The sequence below is a fragment of the Marmota marmota genome, unplaced genomic scaffold (assembly GCF_001458135.2).
Source record: "Marmota marmota marmota unplaced genomic scaffold, marMar, whole genome shotgun sequence".
Taxonomy (NCBI): Eukaryota; Metazoa; Chordata; class Mammalia; order Rodentia; family Sciuridae; genus Marmota; species Marmota marmota.
Window position 1 is genome coordinate 25,428,490 of NW_026000174.1, and position 21,506 is coordinate 25,449,995.

Genomic DNA, 21,506 nt, shown 5'->3' on the forward strand with positions numbered 1-21,506 from the left:
GGGGGGGGGGGGGTCCTGTGGGGGCTTGGAGTTTTTTCTTTTTCAAAAAGGAAAAAGTACCCCAGATGGCACCCTGATGCTACCAACCTCCTCCCCACAACTCTGACAAAACAAATTCCTTCATCCATCATTTGAAGCCACCTACCAACTAGAGAGTGTGGTCATCAGTTCCAACCCATCCTATCCTACAAGTGCACAAAAGTCCTCACCTTAGAAATGCACCTGGATTCTAGAGTGCATTTGAGCACAGCTGTAGCACTGTCTTCTAGTATCATCCACTATTGACCTTTATTCAGATGGAGCAGGAGGTAAGAATCCCCTGCTGGCTCCTTCTGTCCATACTTTTCCTAGGACTGACTCTCAGCAAGACCATTTTTGTCCCCTTGCTCATTCTCTCTCCATTCCTAGACCAGGTGACTTTGGTGTAGGATCCTGGAGCACAGACCACATCCCTAAGAGCCAGCATCTTGGTAACCAGTCCTCAGTCCCCCAGGGATACTCTTATCAGAGTGCAAATGAACTGATCCCAGCGTCTGAATGATCCACTTAGCCCAGTGCCAGTGCTGGGTCATCTCCTCGCTTCATCTGCAAGTGGAAACAGGCAGACAAGTACCAGAGCCTGCCTCCCCTGGCAGGGCTTTGCATTAAACAAAGCAGCCAGCAAAGCCCAAGGGTCAGAGTGGTAAATATTCAAAAACAAGATTTTTATTCTTTTCCTTAGCTCATAACTAAGATTACAAACTTGTGCTTACAAATGTACACGTAGCCATGCTCATCTTTATTATCTATTAGGACAGGTTGCCTACAAAAATTAAGGAAAGGCTTTGAGGGCACAACACAGTCACTCTGTGCTCAGAGCTGCTTGGGTTCACAAAGCCATACCTACATTGTGACCTCTGCCTAAGTAGATGCTCATGACCCCATGAGTCTTTGGGTGGGCTAAGAAATTCCAGAGGTCCCTAGATGAGAGTCATTTCTTAATGGCTCCCAGCATTTGACCCCTTGAAAGTGCCCAGCCCAACCCCACCCCTGCCTGCTCTGCCAGGTCACTTGAGGTATATTCCCTGACTGGGCAGAAGCAAACAAGCTCACCAGATTTCAGGTTGCCAGGAGGCACAAGGCAGAATCCTGCTTGCTCTGCAGCAGGTCTGTGAGTCTCAAGTGGCATCATATTAAATTATATAGGCAGCCACTTGTTCTCAACTGATGCTCGGAGCTGAGAGTCATACTGAGCAGGCAGCAGTCTCCTCAGGAAACGGTGGAAAAGATCCTGTAGCTTCATAGACCTTCAGACCTCTGAAGATTGTCCTGAAAGCAGAGAGGTGTGGGATCCCACAGGCAGACACCAGCTGTGGGCAGAAGAGACCATGACTGTGGCTGCAGTCATAGACCATGGGCTGCGGGGCACTTTGCCCTAAAGGTAGGTCAGAGCCTGGACAGAGCTGAGCGTGCCTGGTACCCTGGCTGACTGCTAGCTCATCCCTGGGGTTGGATTTTTGAGGTGGTGCCTCTGGCCCCTTGCCTTAGAAGGTTGTTTAGAGTCACCTGACCTGCGTTCGCCTGGCTGTGTTGTGAGACGTGGTTGTGGAGGGACATGTGTGTAGGATGCTAGGGTACGGGACAGGGGAGAGGAACAAAGAAAGGGGTGAAAGACTTGGGAAGGAAAGGCTCTAATTTCATTGCTTGTCATCCTCCGCTCCTACATAACAGTGAACGTCAGCAAGGTCTCTGAATCTGCACAAAGAAACATTTGGCCTTTGTGAGCTGTTGCCTGCTAAATGCTTTTCCTAAGACCTAACCGTCAGCTCTCCTCCACAGCAGGGGCAGAGAAGGTGTCCAGCATTACCACTGGTGGCAGGAATATGGAAAGGACAAATATCTCACTTTAAGGGCTCATAATCTTAATGCTTAATCAGCTCTTCCCATTCTCCCACCTAATTTGAAACAGATTAAAACGGGAACTGTAACAAGTTTGATTGATGTACATCCTAGCTCTTGACAACACTTTCCTCTTTGTTTCTACCCACTGGTTAAACACAGTTTGAAAACCCACCTCTGCATGTGAGGCTGGGCTGAAAAGCCTCCTGGGACTTAAGACAGGGTAAAAGTTACATCAATCAGAGCCCCTGATCCAGGTTCTGAAAATACTCAGTTAATAAAGGAATGAAAAGGGAGCTATGAGCCATGTCAGTCACATGAGGGCCTCAGGGACATTCACCATGGGGGAGTTTGGGTTTCCTTGAGGATGTGTGGAGACTTGGCTTTCCCGGGGGTCTCTGCGCTTTCATTGCAGATAAGCATCCTCTACCCCAGAAATTCCCCCACTTGCCCCTTCCAGGAAGGTATTGTGTTGAAGGTCCCTGAGAAGATGGCAACTCAGGAAAACAGAAACTTTGGGGTATCCAGAGGTTACAACTAAGCCCTGGAAGCACCTGAGCAGAGCCAGTGTTTGCCTTAGGTTAGGGGGCCCAGTGCAGCAGACTCCCAGAGAAGTCAGGTGGTGGGCCGCCATGTGGAGGAGCATCGAGTGCCATTTCATCATGTTTCACACACATTTCTGTGGAGACTGATAGAGACGGATATTTCCTATTATTTATAATTTTTCTTATAAAAATTCTACTTTAAGTAACTTTTCTTAATAAAGGAAATTGATAGACTAAGGCATTGGTAGCTACTTATTATGAATTTTGATAATGAAGTCATTATATGTAAGAATATTTACTGGTGCCTGGTACAGTATTTTGAGTTTTATTTTTAATTTAGCCTGACATTATTCTAAGTCTTAAAAGTTACCTGCCCTGATATGCTTCCTTATTTTACAAAACAAGGCTATGGTTTACTTAATGCTCCTTACATTCAGAATCCATTTCGAATGTGCCACCAAAAAAAAAAAAAAATTAAGAACTTCTGACTATGGAAAATTTTGATATATTCAAAGGTAGAAAAAATAAACTGTAATACATCCCCAAGGAACCAATCAGCCCCTTCAAAAGTGATCACTCCATGGCTGATCTTGTTTAATTGACACCTCTGATTCAACCCTCTCTTCTGGAAGATAATTTTAAAGTAAATCTAAAATCATTTTCATATGTATATTTAGTTATAACTCTTAAAAATAAGGATTTTTTAAAAACACAACTCTATTACATGTAGAAAATAATACTTTCTTAACAACTTCCGCTATTCAGTCTAATAATTTTGATGGTTTGCTTTTTATTATTTTTACAGTTTGTTGGAATCAGTATCAAAGTAAGGCCTGTATGTTGTAATTGATGGATAATCACTCGTCTCTCTGTTGTATTCCTTAAAATATGTTCATTAAAGAAACCTGTAGAATTTCTGACTGTCTAGATTCTTCTAATTGTGTGTTAATGGTATCATTTAACATGTTCCTCTGTCCTTTTGTTTCCCAGAAATCACTGGGTGGGTCTAGGATTGAAGCAGTTTGTCTTTTGGGCAAGACTGTACTTGCAGTTCTCTTTTTGTGAAATTAGGAGCCTTTGATTATCATTGCCTAAATAACTAATTTGTTAGGGATTTCCAAATGGTGATATTCTCGTTCATTAGCTGAAATGCATTATAAACTTTCCCTCATTAGGGATGTGGTAAGCCAGAAGTTTCGACCTGAATGGGTTTACTAATGTCTGCCAGAGGTGACCACAGAGGTGTGTTTTGTTTTCCTAATGCCATTACTAAATCATGAATTTAAATATATTTGATGTGTTCCATTCAATGTTTCAGTCCATTGATGTTATTATCTTTATTGATCCTTAAAGTTTTCCCTCTTTGGCCAGTGGAAACCTCTTTTGATACTGTCCTACTTGGTAGAAGTCCATATTTGTTTGATTTCTGACAATAAGAAAATCTAGGCTCATATGTTCTCTGCTCTGTCTAATTTCAGATCTAGAATCAGCCTTGATTCCTTTTTGTGGGAAATAGCATTCCTATTTAGAGACCACATACAGGAGCTGTGGGTATGGAGCATGGTTTTTTTCCTCTCTTGGTCCACCTAGGAAAATGCATGCAAACCATAGCCCCCCTATCAGCGGCACCTCGGCCCATGAGAACCACACAGCCATCCATCCCCCCATGGCCCTCACCTTCCAGGCTCTGTGACTCCCATAAATGTTCCCCTCCAACCTGCTCAAGAACTTTCATCCTGCCACTTGTTCCAAAATGTCCCTGTGCCTTTAGAGCCTCATGGGGGCTGTTTCTATTCCTTCTTTCCCCATCCTGTCACTTTTTATCCATTTGAAACCCAAGACAAGGGGATTGATAATTTCTTAAAGTCTCCAACTTTGTTTTTGAGCTTGGCTGGTTTGCCAAGTCACTCTTCTTCCATGAGACCATCTCTGGACAGCCCCTCTATCTCTCCTGGCTCGCATCCCTTCTCCCTTGAGAGAAGGTGGTGAAAGGGTAAACAGTTGCCGAGTGCTTGCTGAGATATGCACCCCCGTGCTGGGCATTTTATATATGTGTTATCATGGAAGCTTCATTACAGACCTGTGAGTACATGGTAGGATTCTTATTTTGGGGGGGGGGGGAGGAAGAGATGGAACTGGGGTTCATTCGAGGTCTACCTTCTTCCCAAGCCCAGGCTAACCTGCCTTATCATGATAATACTTGTCCATGAAGTCTTCTGCCTGAATGGATCCATTAGGGAACCTTTTCACAGCCATCCTACATAACTTGCAAAACCCTGCTTTCCTTATCCTCTGGTTCCCAGGCGCTTTAGGGATTAAACCCATAATTTTTATGTTCTGGCTTGGGTGACCTTGGTTTAACTCTGTGACAACATCCCATAGTTACATTACACTATGGCCAATCTTCTTGTAAATAGGTCCTGTTCTGGTGTCCCTCCAGCCTTTTTGTGTGTCTTGCTCCCTCCCCCTACACCTGGTGAACCCCACTCCACCTTAAGAGGCAACTGAAGGACCTCCTCCTTAGAGAAGTCCTCCCTGATTTCCACTTCCAGATGAGCTAAGTGAGACTGGGCTCCCACAGAATGCTCTGTGATAGGCCAGTACAGGTTCTTATTCATCCCCTGGACCCCAGACCTAGCATAGTGCCTGGCCCACAAAAGTTGCTCAGCAATGCTGTGAAGCACATATTGAGATGCATGAATGGATGTGTGGTGCCAGCTATCCCACTCTTGTTCACGCAGGTAAAATGTTCTTTGAAATGGTCTTTATATTTTCCTGGGCCTTCATCCCACTATGCTCCTGTTGTTTATTTTTGTCTATAAGCTAAATTATGCCCCAGGCCTGGAAGATGCAATTGGAATGAGGCTCCGGACACATTGCCGTGCAAGCAGTCAAGACTCGATAATTATGCACTGAATTGAATCAGATGGAAAGCCGTACAAAACAAAGGTGCAGTGGAGGTGTCGGGCAGGCAATCAGCAGAATGCCAGACAGCAGTTAACGTGTCTCTGATTTACTACAATTTCTTTTAATAGGCTCTCTGTACAGATTTGCTGTCAACATGGATTGTTGGTTAAGGAAAAAAAAGAAAAAAAACAAGGAGTAGCAAGGGCTCTTGGGCAGCCTTTTGCCATTTCCAGTGTGACAATCCATGGATTTCCAGATTTGGACAGGACTGATTAGTACTGAGAAAGTCTAAATGATGATCAAACCTGCTTCAAACCAGATGTCCTAAACGCCCACACTCTGCACCAGCACCCGCTTGCCCTCTCTGTTCTCTCCATTGCTGCCTCTACTCCTCATCCTCCCCATCCTGGCTTCCCTTCTTACAGCCCCGGCCACCAGCCGGGCTCTGAGGTAGAAGATGGAGCTGATGGTTTGGCTGAGCGACTCTGCTGGAAGGTAGGACAGCTCAGGGCCTGCGTTGCCATCCTGTTTGCTCACTCAGTAAATACGTATTAAGCACTTATTGTGTGTCCGGTGCTGGCAGACAGGATGGGCAAGGCCTTGGTCCTCTTGGAGCCCTGAGAATAATGGGGGAGACAGGTGTTTTTCAGATATGCCCACAGATGTATAATCACACACCATGGAGGGCGAGATGGAGAAAAGAACAGAGCTCTGCCCACAAAAAGCTCTGGCAACACTTGTGCCATGAGCCCTCTCTGGTCCCTCCTGGAGGTGCCGGGCTCCCATGGTGCTCTTTCACTACCTGGAGCTATGCCAGGGTCCCCCCAGCCCTCCTAGACGTGACCTTGAGCTCCCAGAAATGGTGTGTGGCATGCATCAAGTGCACATTTGTTGCTTGAAGGTGGGAGGAAGAGCACGTTTCAAGTCCCTATTCCAACTTCCCTCCACACTGTGACATGACAGTGGGATGAGCTAATCATGAAATTTCAGCTCTGTTCCCGGGAAGGTGGTGTCCCTTCCCCAGAGGGTTGTAAAGGGTAAAGCAGTGCTCAGAAAGCCCAGCACTGGACCTCAGCACAGGTTAGAGCCCTTCCCCTGCCTCCAGAAGCTTCCTGAGAACTTGCTAGGCTCTGAGAGCCAGCTGCTTGCCCAGTGCTACCCGATATTGCCTGACAGGACTTAGATCCTGAGCTCCTCAGAATTTGCAGCTTCAGAGTGCTTCAGGGAGCCAGGGCCAAGGAAATGTAACTTTTGAGTGGCACTAGTGTGATATCATGATACAGGGAACAGGATTCTGCAGCTAATCTGTTCCCTGTTGCTTCTTCTTCTTCTTTTTCCTTTTTTTAAGAGAGAGAGAGTGAAAGAGAGAGAGAGAGAGAGAGAATTTTTTAATATTTATTTTTTAGTTTTTTTCGGCGAACACAACATCTTTGTTTGTATGTGGTGTTGAGGATCGAACCCGGGCCGCACGCATGCCAGGCGAGCGCGCTACCGCTTGAGCCATATCCCCAGCCCCCCTGTTGCTTCTTCCTTAGAGGAAAAGAACATATTTCTGCCCCAGATTTGTTCCTAAAAAATACTCTCTTAACTTCCACCATTGCCTATGGTTTTCCTTCTAGGGAGAGAGCCCCTGAGCCCCTGGATGGCATAGCAGACACTTTTGCACCCCATGGCCTACCTTGGCTACCTGTATCTGCCCGGCTGTGATAGACAGGGCTGGGCACCCAGCAGGGTCCCACCTTAATCATACACCTCCACTTTTCTGCCCAGAGGGCTTTAACTTCTGAAACCCCCTCACCCTGTACCCAGGGCACCTTGGAAGTACAGAGAGGAAGCTGCCTAGGGGCAGCTCAACCAATGGAGAGGTCTCTTCACTTTCTGCAGTTCCTCCAAGAGGCCTCCATAGAGACTGAGCCCAGGTACACACAGGAGACCAGCTCAGTGAGATCTCTGACTCATTCTCTTTGCTCCTCACCCGTCTCTTGGGATTTCTTCCCTGATGTCAAGTGACATCAAACCAGGACATACGGGAAAGAAGACGGATAGCACAGTCCTCTTGGGACCTTTGAGAGAAGGTATGGAACTCTTCCAAACCTTTAGCTTCCTTCTTCATTAGAGAGAAAGAATGGGGCATGTGTCCTGACTGACACAGGGTTATGCACATAGGTCCCCAGAGGCCCCACATTCCTACACTTGCTAGTCTGCTGGCATGAGTGCTCACTAGCCCTTCCCAACTGGCCAGTTCCAGACTTGGCCGCCTCCCTGCGAGTCTGGAAACTACCTAAGTGTCCAACAGCTGAGGAATGAGTTAGTCATGTGCGTCTTCAGCAGAGAGCGAGGCCACACTCAGTGGTATTTTGGTGGCATAAGGATATGTGATGAGATTATGTGGTGTGAAAAAAGCAGGCTGTAGAACTGTGTGTGCCCAGTATGTTTAAAAGAGAAGTGTGTGTGTGTGTGTGTGTGTGTGTGTAAAACATAGAAAAATGTGTGAGAAAATATAATATGTTAGTGGAGTTTAATCTCTAAGCGGTAGGATTATTTTCACTCAGTTTTTTTAGGTTTCCAAAGTTCTCTGAGATAAGCACGCTTTTCTATGAAGGTGGGAAATAAATTAACCAATTACATTTAATACAAGCAAAAGTGCTACTCAAACGTCACTTCCTCTTTAACCTGACCTCACAAAGGCCAGCCACTCCCCGAACCCCCACCCCGCAACAGCAACTAGATAACCCCTCAAGTTTAGCTATGCAGGATTATTCCTCACTAAACTTTCTCTTGGCTTTATGTGGAAATGTAGAAGTAACATGTTCCCACAGCTTCACAGAAAATGTGGTCTGCAAAAAGGGTGTGATGTGTATTTTTAGGCCTGGTTTAGAGGTACAGATTGTGTTCCAGGAGCATTTCATCTACCTCACCAAGTGAACTGTATGTTTTATATAAAAATGAAAGGTGTTCTATAAAACTAGAGAGCACAGTATAGTGTTAAGGATAGGAACTGTCGAGCCAGCTGGCCTGGGATCCAATTTCAGCTCTACTTTCTAATTGTGTAGCCTCTATCAGGTTATATGACCTCTCTGGGCCTTATTTTTCTCCTCTGTAAAATAGGGATAATTGTACATACTCATGGAATTGTTATGAAGATTAAATGTTTGTGTATGTGTGTGTGTACAAGACATCTACATGCCCGATCCAATGGAAATAACCTTTGGTGTTCTCTGACTACCACCATCATTATTCACACAAGGAGTTTCCAAAAAAGAGTGCTCCTTCAGGATAAGCCACTGACTGATGTTTAGACAAATCCAGAATTAGCCCACCTGCAAATTGACCCAATCAGAACCCAACTGTGCCATGTTTGCTTACCAGCACTCTCAGAGCTATTGATTCCCGTGGAGGGTACCACTTGGGAATTCAAGTGGACTTGTAGTTGATGTGGTGCTTTTTAAGTAGCATGGAGCCACTGCAAAGATAAAGGACTGGCTATTCAGGATTAATAATAAGAAGGACATGGATGTGGTCAAAGAGCCTCAGAGAATGAGATAAGAAAGAAAACTTACTCAGGCAGTACCCAAAGATAAAGGCCCGAGGTGGAGGACCTGCCCCAGTGTCTCTTGTGCCCTGTGACATCTTGTCCCCCTAGACTATGTGCCTGTGTAGTGTTTAAACATAACTCCCATGGCTTGCTGGAGACCTCAACCAACATTTCCGTTCAGATTATTGTAACTGCCTGGAGCCAGCCAATGGTGCATCCATCTTTCTCCATGCTTACTAGCTATTGGAGGGCAGCTGTAACGTGTGCTTGGCTGAACAGTGAATTAGCCCAGGGGCCGTTTGCTTGGCAAACATCCAACTCTGCAGAGACTATAAAACCATCCAAAACACAGACTCTGATGGAAGCTCTAGGACTCTGGAGTGTAGATCCTCCTGTCAGTTCCCATTCACAACACCAGCCTCTCCTTTTCCTTTTATATGTATGTATGTATATATATATATATTTTGGCTGTGTTCCAAGGGCTGGGGTGACACCCTGGTGCCTGAACAGCTGTGTCAGGTACAGCAGAGTGTGGCAAGACGCTGGAAGTTTGCTGAGGCTGTGCAGGACTGGCTCCCAAGCCATCAATTATGGCTGCTGAAGCAAGTATCTGTTTCATTAAAAGCAATAAAACGTTCTTGTTTCAGGGACCGAGTGGGTGGGGTTGGGATTTGTGTTTTCTTTTGGCCATCTCACATGGAGGAAAAGTGAAGCCACATGTTGTAGGGAAGGGTGTTAAGAACAGAACCTGTGCCCTCAACGGAAAAAGCTATTGTTGGCAGCATAATGCCCTCCCCCGCAAGATATCCACGTCCTAATCCCTAGAACCTGCGAATGCTACCTTATACGTCCAAAGGGAGTTAGGGTTGCCGGCAGAATTCTAGTTGCTAAGCAGCTGACCCTAGAATAGGGAGGTGATCCTGGGTTATCCAGGTGGGCCTAGTGTGATCAGAGGGGACTTGAAGGTGAGGAGGGAGGCAGAAGGGAGAACGAGTGAGAAGGACTAGACACCTTCCCCCCGCTGCTGGTTTGGAAGATGGTGGAAGGGAACCACAAGCCAAGAAATGTGGGTGACCTGTAGAAGCCAGAAAAGGAAAGAACATGAATTCTCCCCTAAAGCCTGCAGAAAGGAACACAGCCCTGCTGACACCTCGACTTTAGCCTGGTGAGACCCATATCGCACTTCCAACCTCTAGATCCATAAGGATAATCGTGTCTGTATCATTTTAAGCCATCAAAGTTCTGACAGTCAGCTTCTACAGCAATACAAAACCAATTCAAAAGCCCCTGCATAGAGACCCCCATCAGGGACCATGGGTATAGAGAACTCCCAGAGGAAACCATTGAAGAGACCACCGAACCTTCAGGGATGGTTTTTACTAGTGGGTCAGACCCCCCCTCCAAGAAAGTAGAAAGGATCCTGGCAAGCATCTTTAAGTTAGAAGGAAGCTCTCTCTTCTCCTTTCAGCTCTGGAAGCAATTTTTGAAAGAGATAACTGTGTACTTTCATCCTGGAAAAGCTGGGTTCTCATTTGGGAATGAGTACAGCTAGCACTGCTGGGCTTTGCAGTGATCTCTGTTTTGTTTCCCATCCAAGTGCTCCTACAGCATCAGCTAGTGATGGGTAAACTACCACTGTCTCCCCAGTGATGGGGGAAGCCTGTGTCCCATAAAATCACATATTTCCCTCTACTATCCCTCCATTGTGAACACTATGTATTTTCTGCCAAAGAACAAATTCAGGTTGATTTTTTTAAAGAATGCTAGTTTTACCATATGGTTTTAGACTTAAGAAAAATGGCAAAGACAGTACAGTTTCCATAGAGCCTACACCCAGTGTCCCCACTTGTTAACATCTTAGGGTGGTATAGTATGTCCATTACAATTAATGACCATTAAGATAGATATATTACCGCGTTCCGTGTAGGGTGCACAAAGGTTTATATATGTTGGAAAAAATAGATACATGATTACTAACCAAAGCCCATAATCGATTCAGGTATTTTTAGATTTTACCTAATGTGGTCTTCCTGCTCTAGGATCCCACATTATATTTTGCCATCATATCTTCTTAGGTGTCCCTTGGTGGACTGTGACAGTTTCTCAGACTTATTCTTGATAACCTTGAGAGTCTTGAAAAATGTAGGTCAAGAACCTTTTAGGATCCTCTCCTGCTGGGATTTGTCTGTTTTTCTCATGATTAGGCTTTCAGGAAGGAAGACCACTGAGGTAAAGTGCCAATTTCATTACATCCTCTGACCGGTACACAAGGTCAGCACGCTGAATGACTGTGGACCTTGATCACCTGGCCGAGGTAGTGTTTGTCAAGTTTCTCCACCATGAAGGCATGCTGTTTTCCCTCCTTTTCACGCAGGATTCTGAAAAGAAGGAACTCACCATTCACCGCCTGTTCCTTTCTTATTGGTGCATTATAATAACACACAATAGCGGGATTTATTGTTATATATGTGTACATGCATGTAGCATGAATTCATCTGTTGCTAGAGAAATTGAACATTTTTTTTCATATATTTCATTCCTTCCCAGATCCCCTTCTTCTACTTTATGGGTCTTGCTTCTATTTTCATGAGATCCCCCCTCCCTTTTTCCCCCTCGTTGTGTGTATGAGAGAAAACATACAGCCCTGGATTCTCTTAGCCTGATTATCTCACTTAGTATGATGTTCTCTAGTTCCATCCATTTTCCTGCAAACCACAAAACTTCATTCTTCTTTATGATTGAGTAAAACCCCATTGTGTCTATATACCACATTTTTCTCTTTTTTGGTCATTTAAGAACTTTTTAAAAAAATTTTTCATTGTTCTTTTTAGATACACATGATAGTAGAATGTATTTTGACATATTATACATACATGGAGTATAACTTACTCTAATTAGATCCCGTTCTTGAGGTTGAATGTGATACGGAGTTTCACTGGTTGTGTATTCATATATGGACATAGGAAAGTTATGTCCAATTCCTGTTCCTATCTCCCTCCTTTCCCTTTATTCCATTTGTTTAATACAATGAACTTCTTTTCTTCCCACCTACCCCCACTTTTTGTGTGTTAGCATCCATATATCAGAAAGAACATTTGGCCTTTGGTTTTCAGGGACTGGTTTATTTTACTTAGCATTATAGTTTCCACTTCCATCTACTTACTGGCAAGTGCCATAATTTCATTCTTCTTTATGGCTGAGTAATATCCCATTGTGTTTATGTACCACATTTTCTTCATACATTCATCTATTGAAGGGTACCTAGGAAAATGGTTCCATAGCTTAGCTATTGTGAATTGAGCTGCTTAGGAACATTGATGTGGCTGCGTCACTGTAGTATGATGATTTTAAGTCCTTTGGGTATATACTGGGGATTGTGATAACTGGGTCAAATGGTGGTTCCATTCCAAGTTTTCTGAGGAATCAATCTCCATACTGCTTTCCAGAATGGTTGCACCAATTTGCATCCTACCAGCAACATATGAGTATATCTTTTCCCCCACATTCTCACCAACATTTATTGTTACTTGTATTCTTGATAATTGCCATTCTGACTGGAACATCTCTAGCAATCTCTAATTGCTAGAGATGTTGAACATTTTTTTCATGTATTTATTGACCATTCCGTATTTCTTCTTCTGTGAAGTGTCTGTTCAGTTCCTTTGCCCATTTATTGATTGGGTTATTTGTTTTTATGATGTTAAGTTTTTTGAGTTTTTTATGTATTTGGGAGATTAATGCTGTATCTAAGGTGCAGGTGGCAAAGATTTTCTCCCATTCTGTAGGTTCTCTCTTCACGTTCTCGATTGTTTACTTTGCTGTGAAGAAGCGTTTTAGATTGATACTATCCCATTTATTGATTCTTGATTTTACTTCTTTCACTTTAGGAGTCTTATTGAGGAATTTGGTTTTCAAGCTGACATTATGGAGAGTTGGGCCAACATTTTCTTCTAGTAGGTACAAGGTCTCTGGTTTAGTATCTAGGTCCTTGATCTACTTTGAGTTGAGTTTTGTGAAGGTGAGAGTTAGGGGTTAAATTTCTGCTACATATAGATTTCCAGTTTCCCCAGCACAATTTGTTGAAGAGGCAATCTTTTCTCCAATGTATGTTTATGGTGCCTCTGTCTAGTACTATAAGGTACTAGGTACTGTACTAGGTAACTATATTTATGTGGGTTTGTCTCCATGTCTTCTATTTTGTTCCATTGGTCTTTATGTCTGTTTTGATGCCAACATCATGCTGCTTTTGTTACTATAGCTCTGTAGTATAATTTAAGGTCTCATGTTGTACCACATTTTCTTTATCTGCCCATCTGTTGATGGACAGCTGGGCTGGTTCCATAACTTGGCTATTGTGAATGCAGAACCCACTCTCAAGGAGTGGGGAGTTTCACTCCCCTTTTGAGTGCAGAGTATCTAGAATCCTGTGCAAAATATTGGTCTCTTCTCCATTGTGTATTCATTCATTTATGGATTCATGGATATTTACCTTATAATATGAACTGTAATCCAACACGACTTTGTTTTGTTGCTCAAATTGATCCAAATTTCACTGTCTCTTTCAGTCAACTCTTATGTCCCTTTGACATCCCTCGTTCTTTTTCTTTCTGTACATCTGACTGGCTCCAGGCTCATCTTGTACATTTCCAGTCTTAGAATTAGCCATTTACCCAAAGAGAATGTTTCCTTTTGTTGGAGAATTAGACTAGAAACCAAGATCTGGGCTCCAGGTTTGTTCAATGCTAGTAGGTGTCATTTCTTTTAGGTCCTCTCCACCAACACAGCCAGAGCATACAAGAAGAATCATGTGTATTGGGCTGGGGATGTGGCTTAAGCGGTAGCGCGCTCGCCTGGCATGCGTGCGGCCCGGGTACGATCCTCAGCACCACATACAAACAAAGATGTTGTGTCCACCAGAAACTAAAAAATATATGTTAAAATTCTCTCTCTCTCTCAAAAAAAAAAAAAAAAATCATGTGTATCTATATTAGACTAGACTTGAGTTCTTACTGATGTCTCCAACTCTAATCCATTCTCACATGGATCATCCCAGCCTTCCCTACTGTAACTTCTCACTCTAACACTTAGAAACGTGGCTCCTTCAATCCACCATCCATTTATTTAGCTGTTCAGTTCCAGTATACATGGTAAATTACTTTATCAACTGGAGGTCAATGTTTAGGTGCAGGTCCTTTTGCCTTTAGGCTTTATAGATTCTACTCATTTATTTCAAAGAGGTCAGCACAATTCCCTCACCCTCTACAGAGAGGCAGTCACATACATTTGTCAGATAGTTAAATTTTATTACCATAATCTGATTTCCATCTTTGCATCCCTCAACCTTCTGAATGAGTTTTAAATTTGCTTACATTTAGGTTTGTTCCTTGTGCTATGAAGTTCATTGGGATACAGATGCATAATCTCAGGTATTCACTGCACAGAATCATTCTGGACAGTTTTGCCACCATGAAAAAAATCTTCTATACTTTGCCCATTCAACTTTTCTCCCAAGTCCCTGGAAACCATCAACCTTTTTAGTTTTTCCAGAATGCCATATGATTGAATCATACATTACATAATCTTTCCCGACCAACCTTTCTGACTTAGGAATATGTAGTTAAGTGTCTTCCATGTTTCTTCATAGATTTATAGATCATTTCCTTTCATTAACTGAATATTTCATCAGGTGAATATACTATAGTTTATCCATTCATCTATTGAAAGATATCTTGGTTGCTTCCAATTTTGGTGATTATGAATAAAGCTGCTATAAGTATTCACTTGCAGGGCTTTGTGTGAAAATATTTTTAAATCAGTCGGATAAATACCTAGGGGCACAATTGCTGGCTTAGATGGTAAGATTAAAGCTTTGCAAGAAAGTACCAAACTATATTCCGGAGCAACTGTTTTATATTCTCACCAGCAATAGCTGAGAATTTCTGTTGCTTCATTTCCTTGTCAGCATTTAGTATGGTCAGTTTTTTATTTTAGCCATTCTAATAGGTGTGTGGTGATATCTCTTTTTTGTTTTGTCATTACCTAATGACAAATGATGATGAGAGAACGGACATGCATATTTGCCAACTGGACATCTTCTTGGGTAACATGTATGTTTAGATCTTTTGCCTATTTTGTGGTTTGGTTGTTGTTTTCTTACTCAGTTCTAAGAGTTCTTTGTATATTTTGTGTCCAAGTTTAACCAGATAGGTGTCTTGCAAATATTTTCTCTATTTTTTAAAATTTCTTTTTAATAAAGTCTGATTTATCAATATTTCTTTTATAGATTTTCCTTTTTGTATCCAAAGACTCATTGCCAAACCCTAGGTCATATAGATTCTTTCCTATTTTAATTTTTAGAAGTTTATAGTGTTGTGTTTTATACTTAGGTCTAAAGTTTCAGGAAAGGCATATGGTCTGACGAGTGTCTAGGTTGATTTTTCTGCCTATGGACATCCAGTTGTTATAGCACCCTTTGTTGAAAATACTATCCCTTCTGCATTGAACTGCCTTTGTACCCTTGTCAAAGATGAGTTAACTGTGTGTGTGTGGTGGATCTGTTTCTGAGTTTTCTCCCACATTCCATTGACTTATCTGTCTCTTCTTGCATCCATACCATGCTGCTTTGATTCATCGTGGATCTATAGTCGCCTTGAAGTCTGGTAGTATCAATTCTCCAACTTTGTTACCTTTCAAGAATGTGTTGGCTACTTTGTGTGGCTTTTCCTTATAAACTTTAGAATCAGCTTGTGGATATCCACAAAATAGCTTACTATTAGATGTTTAACTGAAATTGCATCAGATCAGCACATGAAGTTTAAAAGAATTCACTTCTTAATAATATTCAATGGTCGTGAATTAGAAGACTTAAATATCTTTCCACTTATCTAGATCTTCCTTGATCTTTCATCAGGGTTTTGTTATCCTTTGCGAATCAATTCTGTACATACTTTATTAGATTTATACCTAAGAATCACATTTTTTTCTACTGCAAATAATCTGCTTTTAACTTTCAACCCCAATCACTCATTGTTAATAAATAGGGAGTAGATGACTTTTGTATATTAACCCTATATCCTGCAACCTTGCTATAATTACATATTATTTCTAGCTTCCGAGCATTGTTTTATTTTCTTATCACGATTGAATTCAAGATCTTAACTCTGAATCCTCCCTACAATCTGCCCCTCAATTCTTCCCCTTCCCCCACCCACGCCCTAGATCCCCTGTGCTCAAATGTACTCACCACACTCTCAGCACCTGCCTGTTTTCCCATATCTTGCTCTTTTTACACAGAGGTGCCTTTCATGGTGCACCTGTGTTGGGTGAAAATTTACATGTTTTAAGGTCCAACTCAACATGTTGCCCTTTCTGGGAATCCCTCCCAGTCTTCTTTATCCAAAATTAGCCTCATTCCACCTGAGCTACCCCGGCCCCCTCTAGCTTCCCTCTGTCCCCTCCAAGTGCTGCATGCTGCTCACGTGTGCACAGGCCTGCCTCTCCCACCACCTGTGAGCAGATGGAGGCAGGATCACGGCCAGTCTTCCAGCTGCATCCCCATGCTGGGGAGGCATGGGGTCTGCCTCAGCACTATTTATTGGTTGAATGAATAAACTTGCAGGGTTTGTATAAATGGACTTTTTTTTTTTTTAACCTTTAGAAGCCTTTGTCCATTCTTCTCTTTCCTCCTGGTGTTGAATCTTTGGACATAGTCTGGAATACAAAGAAATCTTATAGCTACTCTGTTCCTCCTGGGAAAAAAAGGGCAGGGGACTACTTTTAATTGCCAGCTTATTCTGTTTACCCATCAACTTCATAACCCTTGTGTCCTCATGTAGCAGTTAGGGCGGTTGGGCTCCAAGCCTCAGAAAACACCTACTTTTCTGGGTTAAACAATAAAGGAATTTATTTTACCTCTTATAACAAGACATACAGAACTGGGGTGACTCAACAGTATCTGCAAGTACATAGGAATAGACCTCTTCCTCCTTCCTTTATCCTCTGCCAACTTCAGCATATTAGCTTTCTCCTTGACCTAACTTACCTCGTGGTACAAAATAGCTGCATCAAATCCAGTCATAACTTCCTAATACAATAATGATTAGAGGGGAATGATACCTTCTCTTCCTTGGGCCTCTCTTTACAGTAGAGGAACATTACTCCTAAGAGCTCCTAGAAATCCCCACCACTTATGACAGGAATTGTTTCATATGACAAGGCTGGAGCCAGTCACTTCCACATGGATTGAGATGACCACCATTAGTTTAAAGCAGTTAGGATCTCACCGTGGAGCATAGGATGGAGGGGTGCATGTAGAACAAATGAGATTTCTTTCAATAGAGGAAAATAAAGATTGAGGAGGAAACCAGCTATTCTTTTGTTGTAGAGAGAATTGCTTTATAGGGAATTTCAGGGAGTTAGAGTCACATAGATCCTGGGGCTGATAAAAACAGAAGCAGGATTTGAATACAGCTCTTTCAGACTCCAAAACCTATCCATATCCTTTCTGATGGGCAGCCAGACCCCTCATCAGGCTGCACTTCCCAGAAAATAAAAGCCCTGTTTCTCAGGGCGACCACTTTGGGGGTTGAGGCAATCTCCCTGCCTTCCCGAGCCCGACCTTGAGCTGAGCATTTAAGCTGTTTATTAAGTTATGACTAATGGTGCTTCGAGACACTGAAGGCTGTGCATTCAGACCTAGTTTTAGATTGTTAGAGGAGGTTCAGGGGGTAAACATCATATTTGTATTCTGTGCCGAGAAAATTCAATCGTGGCTCTTTGTTTTCCAAGTGCAGGGATTGGCACGGGGCTTCTGCTGGGCCCCGCTCTGGTTTAATAGAAACGAAACCTCCAAAGCAGGCAGGCTGTTTTGGCAAAGTGGCCACTAATAGGGCCCCATGAGGCGGGGACCAGGCCTGAACTGGGCAGTTTGCATATTCACTTTTACAAACAGTTGGCTCCGAGTCAGCAGTTAATGGAATGGGAATGATGTTCTTGTACCAAATCATTTCCTGAAAAAAAAACATTTCCAATTGCAAACATATCTCAGCCTTTCTTCTTGGGTTTGCTGTGTCTGTGAGACTGAATTAAAGAGGCAGGGCGAGGCGGGGCTCTGGCTATGATTTTTCATCTGAAGACATTCTTAATAATGATCTTCATGTAAAAGGAGATCCCGTTAGACCCATCTTTAGGAGACCTGGCTGTGAATATTGCTTTTCTAGTCACACTTTCGAGATGTTTAATACCTGCATGTTTACAGACCGACTCTGGCTGCATAACAGTCTTGGGACAGATGCACCTTTTCTTCCTTTGCAAAATGTAAGCTGGAAATGCTGCCCAGAAATATACACCCATACATGCACACGCACACAGTGTAGGCTGAAATCTAGAAGTGACTTTTTTTTTTCCTGGGGAAAGGGTGAAATCCTTCCCATCCCATAAACTACTTTGGCAAATTCTGCCTTCACACACAAGCTGTGCAGGTGAAGGGTGGGTGGTCTTGACACTTTTCATTATTTACCCAACAAATATTTCTTGAGTACCTACTATGCTTAAGTCATTATTTTAAGTAATAATAACAGCAGCATGTGTTTACATGGCTCTTACCAGGCACTCTTCTGAGTACACGTTAACTCATTTAATCTTCCCAGCAACCCAACAAGGTTGACAGTATTATTCTCCCTCCCATTTTGCAGATGAGGAAAGTGAGGCACAAGAGGCTGATGAACTTGGCCAAGGTCATAGAGCTAGTAAGGGGAAGGTCCTGGATTTGAATCTTGCCTGGCTCCTAACCACTTTGTGACCTCTTTGGAAATCTAATAGTGAACAGAAGAGAAAAAGTGCCAGTCCTTGCCCAGCTCACATTCTGCTGTGGGAAAATTAGGTGACAGACGTGTCAATAATAATAATTTCAGACTGTAATGAGTTCTGTGAAGAAAATGAGACATGAGAGGGCAGGCAAGGGCTGATGAGGGGGTCTTGTAAGTCTTGGTAAAGAGTCGGGATTTATTCTGAGTATGATGAAAAGCCACAGAAAAGTTCTCAGCAGGAGAAGGACACAATTCTATTTACATTTTTATAGAACATTCTAGCAGCTCTGGGACCAGTAAATGGGGATGGGAGAATGCAAGAGGAAAGTAATGGGCTGGTTAGAAGGTGGTTCTGGTGATCCAGATGGAAGATAACTGCGGCTTGAACCTGGAGGGTGGTGGGGGAGATGGTGAGGAATGGCTGGAAACAGGTCCTCGTTGGAAGGTGGAGCCTGGAAAACCTGCCAATGTATTAGAGACAACAGGTGAGCAACAGGAGAAGGTAAACAACAATGTCTTGGCTCCAGCCATTGTGTAAACCGTGGTGCCATCTACCAAAGAGTATTAAGTAGGGGAGGAACAGGCTGTTTGTGTGCTATATGGTGGTGTAAGGATGTTGGAAATTGCTAGTTTGGACGTGGATGTCTAAATTTGAGATCTCTGTTGAGACTAAGAAGAGACATGGAGTGAGCAATTAGGTTCCTAAGCCATGAGGGGGTCAGGCCTGGACTGGAGAAATATATATGGACATCCTCATCATTGCATAAGCATGATCCCCTAGGACCTCGCCATCCTGTTGAACTTTTGTGATATTGTAAACGTTCTCATCTATGCTGTCCAGGAGAGTAGCACCAACCATGTGTGGACTGTTGAGCACTTAAAATGGGGTGGGTACATCTGGGCATGGTGGCACACACCTGTAATCCCAGTGGCTTGGGAGACTAAGGCAGGAAGATTGTGAGTTCAAAGCCAGCCTCAGCAACTTAGGCCCTAAGCAACTTAGTGAGATCCTGTAAATAAATTAAATAAATATTTTAAAAAGGGCTGGGATATGACTTAATGGTTGAGTACCCTTGGGTTTAATCCCCGGTACCAAAAAAACAAAAAAACAAAGGGGTATGGTACAGCTAAGAAACTGAATATTTACTTCATTGAAATTTAAGAATCTGGGGATGTGGCTCAGTGATAAAGTGCTTGGCTAGCATGCACAAGGCCCTGGGTTTCATCCTCAGCAATGCAAAAAAGAACCTTAAGTAGCACACGTGGTTAGTGAGTGTACTGTGTAAGATAGTGAAGACCGAGGGGAGAGGGTAGCTAGAGGAGAGAAGGTCCAGAGCAGCCTCAGGTTCCTTCGCAGCCAGCCCTTGCCGCTATATTTAAACATGACTTTACTGCCACTGCCCGTCACATGCCTGGCAATGCCTGTCCAGTGATGAAAGCTGTGCTTCTCTGTGAGAAACAGCCTGGAGAAGAGCACAAACTGCTAGATCCAGAGGTGTTAGAAGAAATTAGAGACGTCTACGGAAGCAGTTGTACTTAGCCAAAAAACAAATGAAATCCTATATTTCCAGAATCATTGAAGCTTTAAATACAGGTGTCACCTGTATTTTTTATGCCGGGTATTGAGGAGGAGTCTGGAATGATGAGAGTCTAGAACTTGGGGAGTCAAAGACAGTGACCGGGGAAAGTCCCATGTCAACCTCAAGGGCCCACGTTGAGGGGCTAAACACCAGCTTCCTAATGTGAGTGTCCCTTTAAGGTAGGGTCTGTTTTACTCTCTTTGCTGGGGGCTCATTCCCTGTCCAGCTGCAGCCATCAGTGAGTTTGCTGATGTGAAAGAACTCTTTGTAAAGGGCTGCCTTGTGCTTAAGCGTTCTTACAAGTCTATGCTGGCAATCAGGGAGACCAGAGTCAATAAAAAAAATAAAATGGAAAGATGAGCTGCGGCTTTCATTAAGGTTGATGGCAGCGGCCGAATTAGCTCCTTAAGAACCTCTTGGTGCCCAAAGCCTTCAGAGAAAATGGTCTTTCTGTGCTTAACTGGCACAAAGTAAGGGATGTAAGTCACAGCGTTTGAGGGGGAGAGGGTAATCCAAGGTCAGCACTCAGCAAATGCTCATTGCACGATGGGTTTGGTGGTAGGAATTGGGTTTTTTACCCAGGCTCCATAGTATGTCGTTAGTGGTCACTGACCCTTGTTAATGTTTCTTGAAGGAAATGGAATTGTAGATTTCTAGGATTGGAAGTCTAAAAAGAACTTCCTAGTGAGTGTGGCACTCTTCTCTTCTGGCTGAGGAGACAGGGTTAGACAAATGGGGTGTCCCACCCTTCCTCAGAGCTGAGAGCCAGAGCCCAGGGAGGAGGCTGGAACTGGGACCATCCTGCTCAGCCTCTGGGTTTGGTGCAGGGTATGAGCAGAAGAATGTCCTAGGGAAGCCAGGCCAGGAGAGAGGCCCAGAGGGTGGAACTGAAGATGGAAAGGCTCACAATATAAATGTAGCCTGAAATTGGTGACCGCGGTCACCAGCCAGCAATTCCTAGCACCTACTATGCCCCTGACAGCGAGCCCTGGATAGAGGGCAGGCAGCAAAAGGCAGAGACCTAAGAAGACCTGTTTCTCCTGAAATCTTTTCTGAGAGGTAGGGAGACCTTCTTAGGTCTCAGGAAAGTGAAGGAGGTGACAGACAGAAGAAGGGAGAATAAGAGGATAATTAGGTTCTTTTAGCAGGGAGCAACCATGAATGGCTCACATGCTGAGTGACAGCTGCCATCTAAACTTAGTGGATTTTTCCCCTCAATATCAACATCACACATGAATTGCAGAGATCAACCCAC

At 43.4% G+C, this 21,506-nt stretch overlaps 1 protein-coding gene across 1 annotated transcript in view; it reads left to right on the top strand.

The window, feature by feature from the left end:
• Positions 1 to 1,218: 1,218 nt before the first annotated feature.
• Positions 1,219 to 21,506, top strand: part of Parva (parvin alpha) — a 75,359-nt gene continuing 55,071 nt past the window's right edge. Inside the window, exon 1 of the mRNA XM_048788363.1 lies at positions 1,219 to 1,420. Coding sequence (XP_048644320.1) covers positions 1,393 to 1,420 — 28 coding nt within the window. The 5' untranslated portion in view covers positions 1,219 to 1,392. The remainder of the gene's footprint in view (positions 1,421 to 21,506) is intronic.